The 16,093-nt window shown below is 42.7% G+C and overlaps 1 protein-coding gene across 1 annotated transcript in view; it reads right to left on the reverse strand.

Annotated features, from left to right (window-relative positions):
- Positions 1 to 3,392, reverse strand: part of ASIC2 (acid sensing ion channel subunit 2) — a 1,070,968-nt gene extending 1,067,576 nt beyond the window's left edge. Inside the window, exon 1 of the mRNA XM_077460169.1 lies at positions 2,162 to 3,392. Within this exon, the coding sequence (XP_077316295.1) occupies positions 2,162 to 2,725 (564 nt within the window). The 5' untranslated portion in view covers positions 2,726 to 3,392. The remainder of the gene's footprint in view (positions 1 to 2,161) is intronic.
- Positions 3,393 to 16,093: the final 12,701 nt, after the last annotated feature.

Below are 16,093 nucleotides of genomic sequence, written 5' to 3' on the forward strand. Positions count from 1 at the left end.
ACCAGGTGAGCCCATGCCAGCCTCACACAATGAAGCTTGTAAGGGAGTCATGTGATGAGAGCCTGCAGTCTCACCAATAAATATTGTACGACTTTCTGGATTTAAAATTTGCTTAGTGATTTCTAGATAGCATTAGCAGTTTACCAGTTTTACAATTTACCTGAATTTTGCTTGGCTTGACTACACATTACTTAACCACAAGCAGACATTCTGATCGTCCAGGTGTTTTAAAATGTAATACAGTACTTCAGCTTAACATTCTAGCCTTGGAAAGTGACTCCATGCTTTGCCCTGCCAGAGAGAACATCCTGAAAACCAATGAACTGCCTAATGTAGTCAATAGACAGGGCACCTCATAAAATCAGCTGGTAACATACAGTGGATAGAGCTTCATAGGCAATAGACGGGAAAATTCACTCAGATGTAGCTTTTTTTATTGGATACATTTTTTAACTCTGCACACATTACTCCCTACATGGGCATTACTGGCACCGATCAGGGAAAAAAAATAAAAAATGTATTATTGGATGATGAAAAGATATTTCAGAAAGAATAATGAGGGTTTTCTAGGAGCCTTTTTGCAGCCCCTGGCTCTCAGTCACATGTTAACTCTGTATATTGCTACCACCCTGCGTGTGCTTCTGCAGCTGATACAGAAAAGACTCTGAGCATAGCGGCATGGACTGTAGTCAAAGCTACCCTCAACCTGCAAGAGATTCCTTTACCCAGACTATTTATAATAGCAAGTGAAACTTACATCAGTAACTGGGTGAGAATGAGACCGTTTTACAGTACGATGCCACCTTCAACATCTATGTTAGTAATGACAGAGTGGAGGGCTATTTGCAATGCTATTCAAAATGGTTATAACATGGAGATATACTGCACTCCTGCCTGCAAATAAAGGCACAAGTTGATAAAACATACAATCATTGGCTTTCACCATCTTCAATTTAATTTTCATTGAGAGCTGCTTTAAGAAGCTGATTTACCTCTAGCCAAAAATGCTGGCGAGGGCATTTCATTGGTTGCCAAAGATGCTCTGTAGCTCACGTGCCACCTCTTATATTCACTGCACATAAAAAAATAAAAAATAAAAAACCCAACAACTAGCTTGCAGACAAAGCTTTAAAAAAAATGTCCACATGCAAGTTGCAACTCCAAAAAGGTCTGAAGTGACCATGACATTTGGGATGTAAACCACGAGATGTACCTATAAGTAGAAAAGATGTAGCTGGATAGTCGCACTCCGAAATTATTCAACTTTATTTCAAAAATGTAATTAAAATCATAGCATCTAGGCTGGTAAACAGACTAACTGCACAGCCGCTGACATGTTTCACACGGAACACGGTGCTTAGTCATAGCAGGTAATTCTTTGTATGTACCTATAAGTCTCGGGGTGAAATCCTAGGAGTGCCCAGATATGTACCGATTCAGATATGTCAAAACTCTCGGTTTTCATGAGCTGATACTACAACAAATGGCTGACAAAACTGCAGCAGATAAGCATCAAACAATTCATACTTCTAAAGAGCCAATCATTTCCACAGCACCAATACAACAAATTCAATGAGGATCAAAGCTGGAAATTGCTTGGCTTAATACAAGAAGTAGAATAAATCCCGATACCTGTTGACCTTGGCCTAGTCAGACAAACAGCTCTGATTACTCAGCTGAGCCAAAGGACTGTTTTTACAATAAAAATAAAAAATGCACTGGCTCTATAACACTGTAGAAAAAACACATTGTGTATAAAGAACAACTTGCTGGGCTGTTGAGTTGGACACAGATTTCTCAGGCCTCATGGCCACGTGGCGCTTCAAATAGTTTACAACATAAAGGAACCAGAAACAGTCTGTCAACTTTCAGCTGTATGTTCGCTCTTGTAACAATGTTAGAGCCTAACAACTAAAGTTGCAGTGAATTGTGAGCAAGTAAGAAGAGTTTGGAGTAACTTACAAACCCACATCACATACTGTATAAGCTCAACAAAGCCTAACCTATTTAACCAAAACTTTAACAAACTTTGCATATACTTCCAAATAATGCAAGAACACCTCTTCATGCAACTCATGCATTGAGCTAACTGCACCTGCGGGTCCATTAAGTTTTATGTGCCAAGCAGATTCTGAGTGTGAAAAAAAAGCCAAGTACTCACAGTTTGGAAGTCTCTGTAGCTGCATTCATGACCTCTATACTTGCAATAAAGCATCATGTCTTTAAGGTCATGACCCGTTCGCTCCATGAACTCCCCCATACAGAAGGTTTTGGGTTTGAACTGCTTGAATTTGGTCTTTTCTTCAAGAATAGCCAATACCTCTGGGTCTGCCAAGTGCGGCTCTAGGATGTGACCATTAACATCGAGGAGCTCCAGCAGTTCCCCTGCATGGTACAAATCATTGGTGTTGATTTTGGAAAAGCGAAAGGAGTTGAGATTACAAATGGTGACAGCAGGAAAGACCAGGCTCTCAGCAACCACTTGGTCCACTTTGGTGACATGCTGGTAGGAGAAGTAAAAGGCCACTCGCTCTGAACTCTCCAGAAGGAGAAGGCCCAGGGAGCACACAAAGGCCACTGTCCACAGGAAGCGCCGGAGCGTTAGTGGGCCGTACACAAATATATGCCGTATCCCATGGAGTGTGGATGTGTTGGCAAAGATTTGAATGCTAGAGGGATGAAGGCTCCCCAGACTGTCCTCACTAGGGCTCTCCTTCAGATCCATTTTTCCACTTGGGAGGTATAGCCTTGTCACCTCCAGATTTATTTTTTTATTTTTTTAAACCGCTCTACATGAAATATGAGAGTGGAAGAAGCAGACTCACAGTGTTCTCCTCCCTCCCAACCAACAAAGCCTGCTGTCAACTCAACGATCGCCTGTTGGGGGTAAATGTTTATAAATAAAATCCATAGAAACTCTGGCTGTAGATTTCTTCATTGCGATTAAGAGGGTTGGATGTGCGTGGGGAGACACCAAGGTGAGGTGGAACTGCTGTGGGTGGAGAGAAAGACAGACACCGGCCAATGGAAACAGAATTCATCCCTGCTGCCTCTTGCTCCATCTCCACCTCGTTCTCGCACGCAGACAGAGAAGAAATGTGATTAAACAAACCAAGCTGCCTGATGAATAAAAAAAGGGTTGCAAACCAGTGTTCAGCTGTACGCGTTAACTGGTGCTGCAGCCGGGGGTCTGTAATCCCAGGAGCCAAAATTTCACCGAGAGGATGCTTTCCTTGATGACCAGTCGCTGGAATTAATCGCTGTCTTTCTCAGATCCTCACCCACCCACCTTCCCTCTGCCTCTAAACCCAGACGGTGCCAGATTCAGTCCTCGTTGCAAGAGCAGCAGAGGTGATGAGGGAAGGGGTGGGGGGAGCTGGAAGTAGCATCACAGTCAGTGAATATATTTGTCTGAATATCCACAAACACATCAGTGGAAGTCCTCAGTATATAAAGACTAAAAGAAGGGTGGAGGGAGAGGAGGATGTTTTAGATGCCTCTAGGGTAGCAATAAACTGCGGCCGCAAATCCCTTTAGAAAGTCAGGCAGCTAGGGACAGGCAATTCCATTTTTTATTTTATTTTTTACCACTTAAAAGTGTGGCGAGTACATGGAATAGCAATCCATCAGAGGGAGAGAATATAAGAGCAGTGCCGATTGATCTAAAAATCAAATAAAAAAAAAAAAAGGTTACAGACTTTGTTTTGTAAAAAAAAAAAATTGATCCAATGGCAGTCATATAAAAAGGCACATGCTGTCCCTACTGGCTCCCACATTCATTCCTCTCCTTCAGCTGTGCTGCAGAATGATGAGAATATCTGGGACAGACAGACAGTGGTAGGCAGTTGAAGAGCTGCTAAAGTGAGAATAACTCCGGAGATTAATTATGCCTTACAATATCTCAGAAAGCAGGAACATGGGCAGCGCAGACGAGTACATAGGCTGCTGTCAGTGCAGGCAGCTCCAATACGCCGAGCACAAATTGACAGGAGTAGTCTCACTGGGATCCAAAAACCAGATTAGATGTCTCTCTCCTTAATCCGATACATCTTGAAGAGAACCATTATCTCTGAAGATAAAAACCACCAGAGGGTGCCTGCTACAAATGTTCTGCATACAGATTCACGGGCCAGATATGGATCTTTTCACTTGTAGGAAATTATTCAGGCAACTGGTGGAGCCAAACGCAAAAGAAAAAAATAAAATAAAATGACAGAACAACACCTAGCTACTTTGATATGGATTTAAAGCACAGCAATGTGTTGTATGCTTTTAGGCTGCTTTCACACTGGGGCGCTATAGCGCAAAAATAGCGCCTGCATAAAGCCTCTCCTCTCACTCCAGTGTGAAAACCCGAGGACTTTCACACTGGAGCGTCCTGCAAGCCGCTGCAAGCCGCATCTTTGAGGATCTGTAGGAGTGGTGTATTCACCGCTCCTACAGCGCCCTTGCCCATAGAAATCAATGGCCAGCGCCCAAGAGCTGGCAAAGCAGAGCCGGCTCTTCGGCGCTGCCCAGAGCCGGCTCTTCGGCACCCATGCCGATAGAAATCAATGGGCAGTGCCAAAGAGCCGACAAAGCAGAGCTTTGTGGGTGCATTTAACCCTTTTTCAGCCGTTAGCGGGGGTTAAAAAGACGAGGGTAAAGCGTTGCTACTTTGACAATGGGGCGTTGGGGGGGGGGGGGCCAAAAGACATTAGTATTGCAATGGGACTCGACTTCAATGCTCATAAATGTTATGCTGCTGTACCAAGGCCCAAGGTCACGTGTTTCGTACTCATTTATGCAACACCGGCAAATTCAGCAGCACTCTACAAAATACAAGGGTTGGTTACATTAGTCTGTGTCTGCTGAGTAGAATACAATGTAATGTTCACAGCTAAAGAAAATCTGAATGACAGCACTAGTTTTAAGGGTTATATATGAACAGGTACAGCTAAAAGTAAACCAATGCTAATGCGGGCAAATTTTAACCACTTCAAGACCAAGCCTATTTTTGACACTTATTCTCGAAAATTATAGAAAACACACATACATACATACATACATACATACATACATACACACACACACACATATTATATACACATATACACACACACACACACACACGTTTGGGTGTTCTATAATTGGAGAACAAGTGTCAAAAATAGGCTTGGTCTTGAAGTGGTTAAAATTTTCCCACATTAGCATTGGTTTACTTAGCTGGACCTGTTCAGATAAAACATTTTTTAGCAAAGACCCTAGAGAAAAACATGGCAGTCGTTGCAATATTGTATGTCACACGGTATTTGCGCAGAGGTCTTTTAAATTAATTTTTTCTTTTCAAAGTGTTATTCCCCCCCCCCCCCCAAAAAAAAATAAGCGGTTTAAAAGACCACTGCGCAAATACAGTGCGACATAAAATATTGCAAGAAAACAGTAAAGTTATCCCAATTTTTTTCCATATTGTGAAAGAGGATGTTATGCCGAATAAATAGATACCAAACATGTTATGCTTTAAAATTGCACGCACTCGTGGAATATCGACAAACTACAGTACGAATATCTCCATAGGCGAAGTTTAAACATTTTTAATGGTTACCTGCTTAGAGTTACAGAGGGGTTGTTTTGCTAGAATTATTGCTCTTGCTTTAACGATCACAGCAATACCTCACGTGTGATTTGAACACCGTTTACTTACGTATGCGTTTTTTGGTGCTAGGATGGGGGCGTTTGTAAAAAAGTAATTATTATTTTTATTTTTTTAAAAGGGACTTTAAATAAAAGGGAGTTAAATAAAAGAAAATAAATAAATCTGATCACTTTTATTGACAAGGAATGGACAAGGAATACAAACATCCCTTGTGACATTAATAGGCAGTGACAGGTACTCTTTATGGAGTTCTGCACTTCAAAGAATTCAAACTGCCAAAATCTGCGTTTTGGATTACTGACTTTTTTAAATCAGCGCCATTGGCAGCTGAGTAAACCGGAAGTGAAGTTGCTTCGGTGTTTTTACATCGGAGACCCAATCAAAGCCATTTCCGGCTTCGTTCGGGACTCCACACCACAGCCGGCAGACATGCCGGATGGTCGCTCTGATCTCCTGGTTGGACGGGAGACCTGGGTAGAGCGGTGGAAGGCAGTGGTTGTTATGAGAGAGCATGACCACTAGCTCTAAAGATCGGTTCCTGCAGGCATCATCCCCGTACAACCACTTCAACCAAATGATGCACAGACAGCTCACGTTACCTGTGGCCATGAAGAGGGAGGGGGATCTACACGAGACGAGACTGCCGGACAGGAGAGAAAGGGAGTGCAGCTCCCCATGTGTATGCCTGGATAGGAGGAGCGGCTGCATACACAGTAGAATAATCTCAGGGTCCCCCCTATGTTCTCAGGCTCCTACCATGCTCTCAGACTCCCCTCACTGCTCTCCAGCCCCCTCAGTGATCTCCAACTCCTCCCAGTGCTCATCAGCCCCTCCCAGTGCTCTTCAGCCCCCCCCATACTCTCCAGCCCCCCAGTGCTCTCAGGCCACCCACCCCCCGTGCTCATCGCCCCCCATGCTCTCCAGCCTCTCCTAGTGCTCTCAGGCCCCCCATCAGGCCCCCGTGGTCCCCTGGCCCCTCAGTGCTCTTTGACCTCCCAGTACTCTCCACTCCCCATGCCCTCTGATCCCCCTAGTGTTCTCTACACTCCGTGTTCTCCACAACCCCCCACCCCATTTGTTCTCCGTGCCTCCCAGGAAATATGCCATGGGCTGCTCAGTCTAAAATGCCCCGGCCTATTTTTTCATCCCGGTCTGGGCCTGTGTCAAGTGGTTAAAGACTTGCGTGAAGTGGTTAGGTTAGATCTGCTTTGCATTCTGTCTTCTCTCATCAGAATGTTTTCTTACAGTGGTATACTGGCAGCATGGGCAAGTTCTTCCATGTATAGTTCTAATAACCCACTCCTGAGGAAAATGTGTAGGCTGCCAATGCTGGACACCTTCTGAAGTTGCTAATTTCCCAGTTGTTACATTGACTAGATGCACATGTCATCCAAAAACACATTGTGTTTAATGACGGTCATTCACATCTATGCATTGTGATTTCTATGCAAATGGGATGCAGCAACGAAAAGGGTACTGTGCGAGTTTACTGCAGTGCGGTGCAATTTTACTCTCCATAGACATCAATGGAAACCATGCTGGAATCGCATCTTGTGTTCAGACATACTGCATTTTCTGTGTAGATTTTTACATATGTCCCCCCTCCTGCTCCTCCCTTCTTCACTTCCTATTTCCTGTCTAATGCTTGAAAAATGCATTAAATTTGCATTATAAATCACACTAAACTCCAGCAAAAATCCACATGAGAATCGTATCCATGTGCATCTCATCAGTGTCAACCCAGACTTAAAAGGTGGAAGAAAAGCCAAACGCCAACTATTCTTAAAAATATCCCCTCCCCCCCTCCTCCTACCTATCCTGCATACCCTGTGTAAAAAAAAAAAAGGGGAGCAGAAAGGGAGAAGGAGAAAAGGGAGAAGGAGAAGAAGGGAGGGAGGGAGAAGAAGGGAGGGAGGGAGAAGAAGGGAGGGAGGGAGAAGAAGGGAGGGAGGGAGAAGAAGGGAGGGAGGGAGAAGAAGAAGGGAGGGAGAAAGAAGGGAGAGAGAAAGAAGGGAGAGAGAAAGAAGAAAAAAAGGGGAGGAGAAAGAAGAAAAAAGGGGAGGAGAAAGAAGAAAAAAAGAATGAATCTATGTACTTACCACTAACCCAATTCCAGTCTGGTCACATGATCCTGCAGCTCCGGGTCACTTGTGCAAGGGAGTACTTGTCAATGGCTGTAAATTCCAGTAACCATGATGTCACCCAAAGGCTCCCATGGCCCATCCAATGTTGGTGCTACCTCCTCTCCCCTGTAGCTCCTGCTGACACAGGGGAGCTGGAGGATCTCACCACTGAACCAGAGTTGATTAAAAAATGATAAGCATATTGATCTTTTTTTTTTACCTACATGGTAGGCAGGATAGATAGGAGAGGAATTGAACCTTTTTCAAGGAGAAGTGTGGCCAAAGTTATTTTGGCTGTACTTCTCCTGTGCTCACGGAAACCTAATTTTTAATAAAATCAATGAATGCTTTCACACTGGGGCAGTGCACTGGCAGGGTGGTGAAAAAATGCCCCTCTCCATTGAAATGAATGGAAAGCGCTTCAAAGGTGCCTAAAAATCTCTTTAAAAATGCCAGTAAAACACTGAGCACTTTTGAAGCTCCTCCGTGTGAAAGGGGCCTTAGTGCTAATAGACAATGCACTTTGCAAGTGCAGCTGTACTCAATTTCCCCAAAGCTTAGTGAACATTTTAAAGCTTCATTTTGTAAAGAATATTCAGTCAGGTGCAAGAAAAATGAAACCTGTTTGGATGCACATGATTGGCTGATGAAAAATCATTAGAGCTTTACCACATTTACTAAGCTCTGGGGTAAATAAGTGCAACTGCACTTGCAAAGTGCACAGTATTTGCCTTTAGTAGTAGAAAGGATTTTGCCCAACTAGCTGGATGAACTGGTTATGGTCCACATCCCTAGTACTTACAGCAGGGGTCTCAAACTGGCGGCCCTCCAGCTGTTGCAAAACTACAAGTCCCATGAGGAATTGCAAGGCTGACAGTTACACGCATGACTCCCACAGGCAGAGGCATGATGGGACGTGTAGTTTCGCAACAGCTGGAGGGCCGCCAGTTTGAGACCCCTAACTTAGAGTGAAAAGGGTTCCTCAAAGGGTAGGACTCTAAACGGACCATACACAGTGATTCAAATCTAAAAAGCACAATTGTTTAGAAACATGGATTACAAATGAAAACAAAATGAATAAAATCAAAGACATGATAATGAGAATAGCATGAAACCAGCTACTGGATGGCCTAAATCGACTGTCAGGAAGACAGGAAGAGGCCAACGCGTTTCATCACATAAAATGAAAGGCTTCTTCAGGGATTTGGCCAATGAATTCCAATTACGTAGCCTTAATCTATAATTGTAAAATACACACAGTCATGAACATAAACAGAATACCGAAAAACTCATACAATGATCACGTATAAACAAAATATTCATAAACAAAACAGAAAAGATGAAGAAAATTAAAAGATGTAAGGGCTGAACATACTGACCCCATGTGTTAGCGATTCACCCAGAAGAGATAACTTAACCACTTCAATACCAGGCACTTAGACCCCTTTCTTGCCCAAGCTTTCAGCACTGTCACAATTTGAATGACAATTGTGCGGTCATGCTACACTGTACCCAAATATGTTTTTTAGCATTTTTTCCCACAAATAGAGCTTTCTTTTGGTGGTATTTGATCACCTCTGGGATTTTTATTTTTTGAGCAACAAATAAAAAAATAAATAAATAAATAAATAAATACAGTAGTTTGTTGAATTTTTTGTAAATAAGTAAGTTTTCGTCTTCAATGATGGGCACTAATATGGCTGCATTCATGGGCACTGATAAGGTGGCACTCATGGGCACCGATGGGCTCTCATAGGTGGCACTGATGAGCGGCACTGCTGGGCATCACTTATTCTGTTGCATAATGGTGCCAGTTAGTGCCCATATGCGGGCACTGATTGGCACAGATTTGGCATTCATTTTCACATGTGGCTGGCCATGGAGGATGTACCTGGCCATCCACGTTATGTGCTTCCCTGGTGGTCCAGTGTTGGTATCTGAGGGGGGCCGCACTGATAAACATTCAGCGCAGACCCCCCATCAGGAGAGCCGCCGATCGGCTCTCCTCTACTCGCGTCCATCAGACGCGAGTGAGGAAAAGCCGATCACCGGCTCTTCCTGTTTACCACATGATCAGTCGTGTCCAATCACAGCTCATCACGATGTAAAGAGCCTCTGTCGGAGGCTCTTTGCCGAGATCGGTGCGTCAGACTGACACGCCGTGATGCGTACCCCCACGGGCGCGAGGCGGCTGTTATTCTGAAGAATGTCATATGACGTCCAGTCAGGACAAAGCAACCACCACCCCGCCGTCATTCTGCTAAAGGCTGGGTAGGAAGTGGTTAAAAGATTAGAGCTGAGCCGCCAAAAATGCGCCAAGCAAGCACGACAGGAGGATGGAAAATATCACAGCACACCCCTCGTGTCGAGGCGTAGGATCCCACAAGGGGGCCGGAGCCTTTCGAAGATCACTGTAGTATATTCTATGACCCCATGAGTCTAACTTCAGTAATTGATCAATTGGTTAGTGTAAACTGTATAAAGTATGAATAGCAAAGAATATATATGTGTGAGTCCTACACATACCTATATCCCAAGAGGTATGGGAATAAGGAGAATACTTGTCCACAAGACCAGATCAATTTGGGGTGACAGGTAAAATCTATCCACATGTATTGGGATACCCAAATGGCTTTCATTTTATATGTTGAACTATGTTGGTTTCATGCTATTCTCACGCGTTTCATTTTATTCCTTTGTTCTCATTTGTAATCCACGTTTCTAAAAAATACTACTAGTACTTTTATATCTGAATCACTGTGTATGGTCTATTTAAAGTCCTACCCTTTAAAGGAACCCTTTTCACCTTTAGTAAGTCAACTCAAATGTTTTTTTCCCCCCCAAGTGCAATAATAGTAACCTCAGGTTTACAAAAATGGGTAAATATTAATTAGCCCAGATTCTAAAAAGATGCATTGGCCCAAAAAAGTTCACCCAGGGAAACATTCGACAGGAATCCTAAAGCTCCCCCAGCTAGTTCTATAGGAGAACACAAAATAGTATTTTAAATTTCTTTAATGCAACTTTATTATTTTTGAATACATACAACATATTTTCTTAACTACTTTTTTAACCAAAAAATAACCTGAATAGAGGCACATTTAGTACAGAATAGAAAAGAAGAGGAAAAAGTGAAATTCTGATGTATCAACTCCTTACAGCCTGTCCTGGCACCCAAAGCCCTTGCTGTGTTTCTCTTCACTGTGTATTGGTCACTTGTCCATACTAATGCAATGCAAGAGTTAAAAATTCTATTTTTTACCTGAGCTTATCCCCCTTAGAATCAAACACCACCTTCCTTCATGGGACTCAGAATCGCAGAACAGGTGACGGACTCTTTGTCATTCACACAATAAGGATACTGGCACCCAAGACTAAACTTCTGAGGAATCCAAATTCACTTTCATATATCCCTATGCCCCTGCCCTAAAGCATCTTAAAAAATGATCGAAGCCTACATTTTGCTAAATTTTACCAAAAGCAGAAATTTTTCTTTGTTTTGGATTCCCTCGTTTTGTAGAGATTTACTCTGACTTTCTGTTCCTTCAGGAAATGAAGGAAAATCTCCTCATTAGGACATAAACAGCAAAAAAAAAAAAAAAAAAGACAAAGCAGACAGGTATGCAACCATTCCTTTCTTTAAAGTGTCTCTGCGTGAGACAAATTTAGTGGCTGAATTAGCTCTATGGCACTAAAACAAGTCTGTTATCTTTTATTTGGGACTTTGGCCAGACTTTGCAAATGAAGAACATTGGCTATGAGTGTCGCTGCAGCCAGTGACCTGATATTAAGTTATTTTAAATGGTAACCTTTTCCTTCTTCCATAAAAATAAGGCAATAAAAATGGAAGATTTATTATTTTTTTATTTTTTTTCGAAACATAGAAGGATGTGACATGTTCAAGGAAAGCTTTCTAAATGTGTGAAGAAACCTTGCAATCATCTTGTCAGGCTGTGTACACCTTTGAGGTTTCCAGGAAAAATATGAAAACGTGAATGCCCTTCTCACACCAACATTTCTCAAGCAGTGCATCAAGTTCTCCGTGCATAGTGCTGCTGGGTTCAGGGGGTACATCGGCTTCATATAAACTGGAGTTTTAGTATTCTGGTCAGCGGTTTCCCATTGTATCTGCATGGTCACTACTGTAGCAGTACCACTCCCAATAGGCGTTTGTATTTCAAGACTAGTTAATTTACTAGCTACCTCCAGGGCCAATGCCGTCTTTAATATTGATTGGACCCTGGGCAAAAAACTTTTCATGGGCCCCCTTCCCATGCAGTTTTGCTCTCCACCTGCTCCGAGACATATAATAAATTGCAGCTAGACTTGAAATCAGTTTACTGAATCAGATCAGGCAGCTATTGCGATTGGTTGCCAGAGGTTACAATCTATCATTACCGCTCACTGATTGGTTGCTAGAAGTTACAGCACACATTACAGCTCACTGATTAGTTACTAGGAGGTTACAGCACGTGATTTCTGCTTGTTGAGATTACTGTACAGTAATACGGTACTTCTCACTGATTCGTTGCTAGAGGTTACAGCACATCATCTCCTCACTCCAGGGGTCATGCTATACATATGGATGCTGCCTTTATTTACATATCTATGCAGCTATTTACATATGAATGCGACAGCTATTTACATATGAATGCGACAGCTATTTACATGTAAACACAGGGTCTACAGGTGAGCCATCTGTACACAACAATAGGGCAGAGCTGGGCAGCATTAGTAGCAGCACTTCACACTGAGATATCAGGACACAGCAAGAGACAAGGAAATTTAAACTGGGATAGTTGGCAAGTATGAGGCAGCTGCTTCGGGCCCCACAACAATGACAGGGCCCAGGGCAGTTGCACCTTTTGCCCTGCCTTAAAAACGGCCCTGTCCAGGGCTATGAAAACTCTGATAGGCCTACTATTGTTTTATGCATGCAAGCCCATATTCCTTAAATGGAAATCTCCCCAGGCACTTATCTTAGATTACTGGAAGTCTACTGTTAACAAAATGATCCCATTGTAAAAATTTACTTCCGAATCTAGGGGATGCCCACAAAAATTCTCCAAGGTGTGTGATATTTGGACAGAGTCCATAGATACTGTTGGGTCATCAGCAACACCTCCATAGTCTGCACAGTTTTACTTCGGAATATCTCTCTTGCAGAGTTGCAATGAGGGAAAGTCTTCAGATGTCTACTTCACACAGCTACCGCGAACTGAGTCATCTTAGGCCTTGGTTACCAAATACCTTGTTTGATAAACATGGGTGCCGTCCAAAAATTTGTTTCATTTGAAAAATAAATAGGATTGAATTTCGGAATTAGTGTACGAAATTCAATTAGTCGTCAATTCAAGAGTCACACGAAATACTAATTTTTGTTAGATTTGTAAACTTTTAGTTAAATTCATCATAACAAACTTTCGTTATTTTATCATTATGAGGGGTTCCTATCATCCCTGTGCTGTGCTGACTTCCTCTGATTGGTGAACAAAACACCAGTCATGTTTCTGTTAATTTGGATCCGAAATTCGTTAACGAAATTTCGTATTTCGTATGAAATTCGTAAGCATAGAAATTCCCATAGGGTTCCCACCATCCCTGTGCCGAGTTCCTGGTGTTTTAACTTTTAGGTTCATTAACTTTTCGTAACAATTACGAAGTTTCTTTATGATGAATGTATCATTATGGAGGGGCTCCCACATCCCTATGCTGTGTTGACTTCCTGGGTTTGTTAACTTTTCATTAATTACCAATTTTCTTTATGAATTTGGATCCGAAATTTGTAAATTTAATTTCGTAAGGAATTTGTATGCATAAAAATTTGTACGGATCTAATGGCACATGTAATGTTTGATAGGTTTATAATGCGTTTTTTGTTTTTAATTCCAAGTCTGGGTATGCCCAACAGGCTTTGTTGATGTAACTTTTACCCTTTAAGCATAATTATATATATATATATATATATATATATATATATATATATATATATATATATATATATATATATATATATAATCTCTGGAGTTTTAGCAAGGGTCACTAACTGACACTGACATCAATAGGGCGCCCCGCTGATAAAAGTTCTATGAACGCAACGCATATGGGAGGAGGAGCTACGCTCTGATATCACCCGCTGCTGACCTGCAACTTACACACCACTCAGCCATCTGTGATGGAAATGCTGTTTTTTTTTTAAACAGCCGTTTGCGAGTAACCATTTTTAAAATAAGGCTGCTTTGTAACTGATCCACAGTGAGCACTTAAGAGTTGTTTTTGCTTCACCTTTTGTATATTCCGTTGAATCTATTGGAGTTCCTGTCTTTGCCTGGATCATCTACCATATTAACGGACCTGCCTATTTGACCGTCTGTTAATTCAGCAGTTAAAAAAGGAAAATTATGGGATTCGAGAAATAGGTAGTACATGCTACCCCCATGCCTGCATTGCATTTCTTTCCCCAGTCCTTCAGTTTTAGCAGAATAATCTTTTGAAGATCCCAGAATCAGCTCAGTTCAAAAGTTTCCAGGGGGTGGAAACATCTCCACAATCCAGCCTCTTCTTCCCTCCCTCCCTCTGGAGCACATGTGGGTGTGTTTGGTGAAGAGGTATACACCCAGGCTGCTATCTAGAACGAGCACGTTCTTCACATGCCTCCGTTTCCATGGCAGCGTGTCCCCAGCTAAAACCCGGAAGCAGAGTGTGATACAAACAGTGAAATCCTCACCTTTCCTTGGCTGTTATCTGCAAGCTCTCCTCTGAGAGACTCCAAAATCTCTCCCCTGGGCTTTGATGTTCCTTCCTGTGTCCCCCAAATCCCCCCCCCCCCCATGTCACTCTCTAGATGTGCAAAGCTGGTAGAGATATACCCAAAAAGACTTGCAGCTGTAATTGCAGTGAAAAGTGGTTCTACAAAGTATTGACTCCGGGGTGGTCTATCACATAAAATCCCAATAAAATACATTTAAAATTTTGGTTGTAACATGACAACATGTGGAAAATTTCAAGGGGTATGAATAGTTTATCAAGGCCCTGTAACTGGATTAACCACTTGCTTACAGGACACTTACACCCCCTTCCTGCCCAGGCCATTTTTCAGCTTTCAGCGCTGTCGCACTTTGAACGACAATTGCGCAGTCATACTACACTGTACTCAAACACATTTTTATCATTTTCTTCACACAAATAGAGCTTTTTGGTTGTGTTTAATCACCGCTGGTTTTTTTTTTTTTTTACCCAAAAAAAAAAGAACAAAAATGTTGAATTTATTTTTTTTTTTTTCTGTCAGTAAATTGTGTAACCAAGTAATTTTTCGCATTCACTTATGGGCACTGATGAGGTGGTACTTATGAGGAGGCACTAATATGCCGCACTTATGGGCACTGATAGGCAACACTGATGGCCATTGATTGACAACAGTGATGGGCATTGATGGGCAGCACTGATTGCCAGCACTGACTGGCATCACTAATGGGCACCAATTGGTGGCACTTGTGGGCAATGATTGCTGGCATTGGTGGGCACTGATTGGTGACACTATATTGTAATCAGGGCACTGATTACCAGTGCCCCGATTACATTCCTAGACGTCCCTCTGCGTGGAGATGCCGCTGATCATCTCTCCTCGCCACACACTCTGTCAGTGATTACCGGCATCTTCGCGTTTACATGTGACCGGCTGTGAATGGACACAGCCGATCACATGGTTAAAGACCCCCGGACGCGGCATGTCCTAGCAACATGGAGTGCCAGCGATCGCTGCGCTGTGGGCGCGCGAGGGCAGCCGCTCTGGGATGCCGTCATATGACGGCATCCCAGAACGAGAGCCGCACCGCCAGGCGGCAAGCAGTCAAGCAGAAGTTTTTTGTTTAGGTTTATAGCCTGAAGTTCAGTTTTGGAGCACCTATATTCCTTAGTGACCGTTTTCCTATTCTCACCATTTACAGATCTGTTTAAGCTTGGCTGACATTATAAAGGCTGAGGAAAGTTGATCAGCAGTAACTGATGTCCTCAATGAATTGCTCCCCCCCCCCCCCCCCAAGAAGCCCTGGGGCTGATTTACTAAAGGTAAATCCACTTTGCACTACAAGTGCACTTGGAAGGGTAGTCGTCTGAGATCTGAGGGGAAGCTCTGCTGATTTTATCATCCAATCATGTGCAAGCAAAAATGCTGTTTTTTTTTTTCCTTGCATGTCCCCCTCGGATTGTGACTTTACTTCCAAGAGTACTTGTAGTGTAAAGTGGATTTACCTTTAGTAAATAACCCCCAATGTACCAAGTTCTCAACCACGATGTGCTTTTATTACAACGACAATCAGGAATCTGGCTATGAGGT

The sequence above is a fragment of the Lithobates pipiens genome, unplaced genomic scaffold, assembly GCF_037356315.1.
Source record: "Lithobates pipiens isolate NorthernLeopardFrog02 unplaced genomic scaffold, aLitPip1_a1.2 Scaffold_28, whole genome shotgun sequence".
Lineage (NCBI taxonomy): Eukaryota > Metazoa > Chordata > Amphibia > Anura > Ranidae > Lithobates > Lithobates pipiens.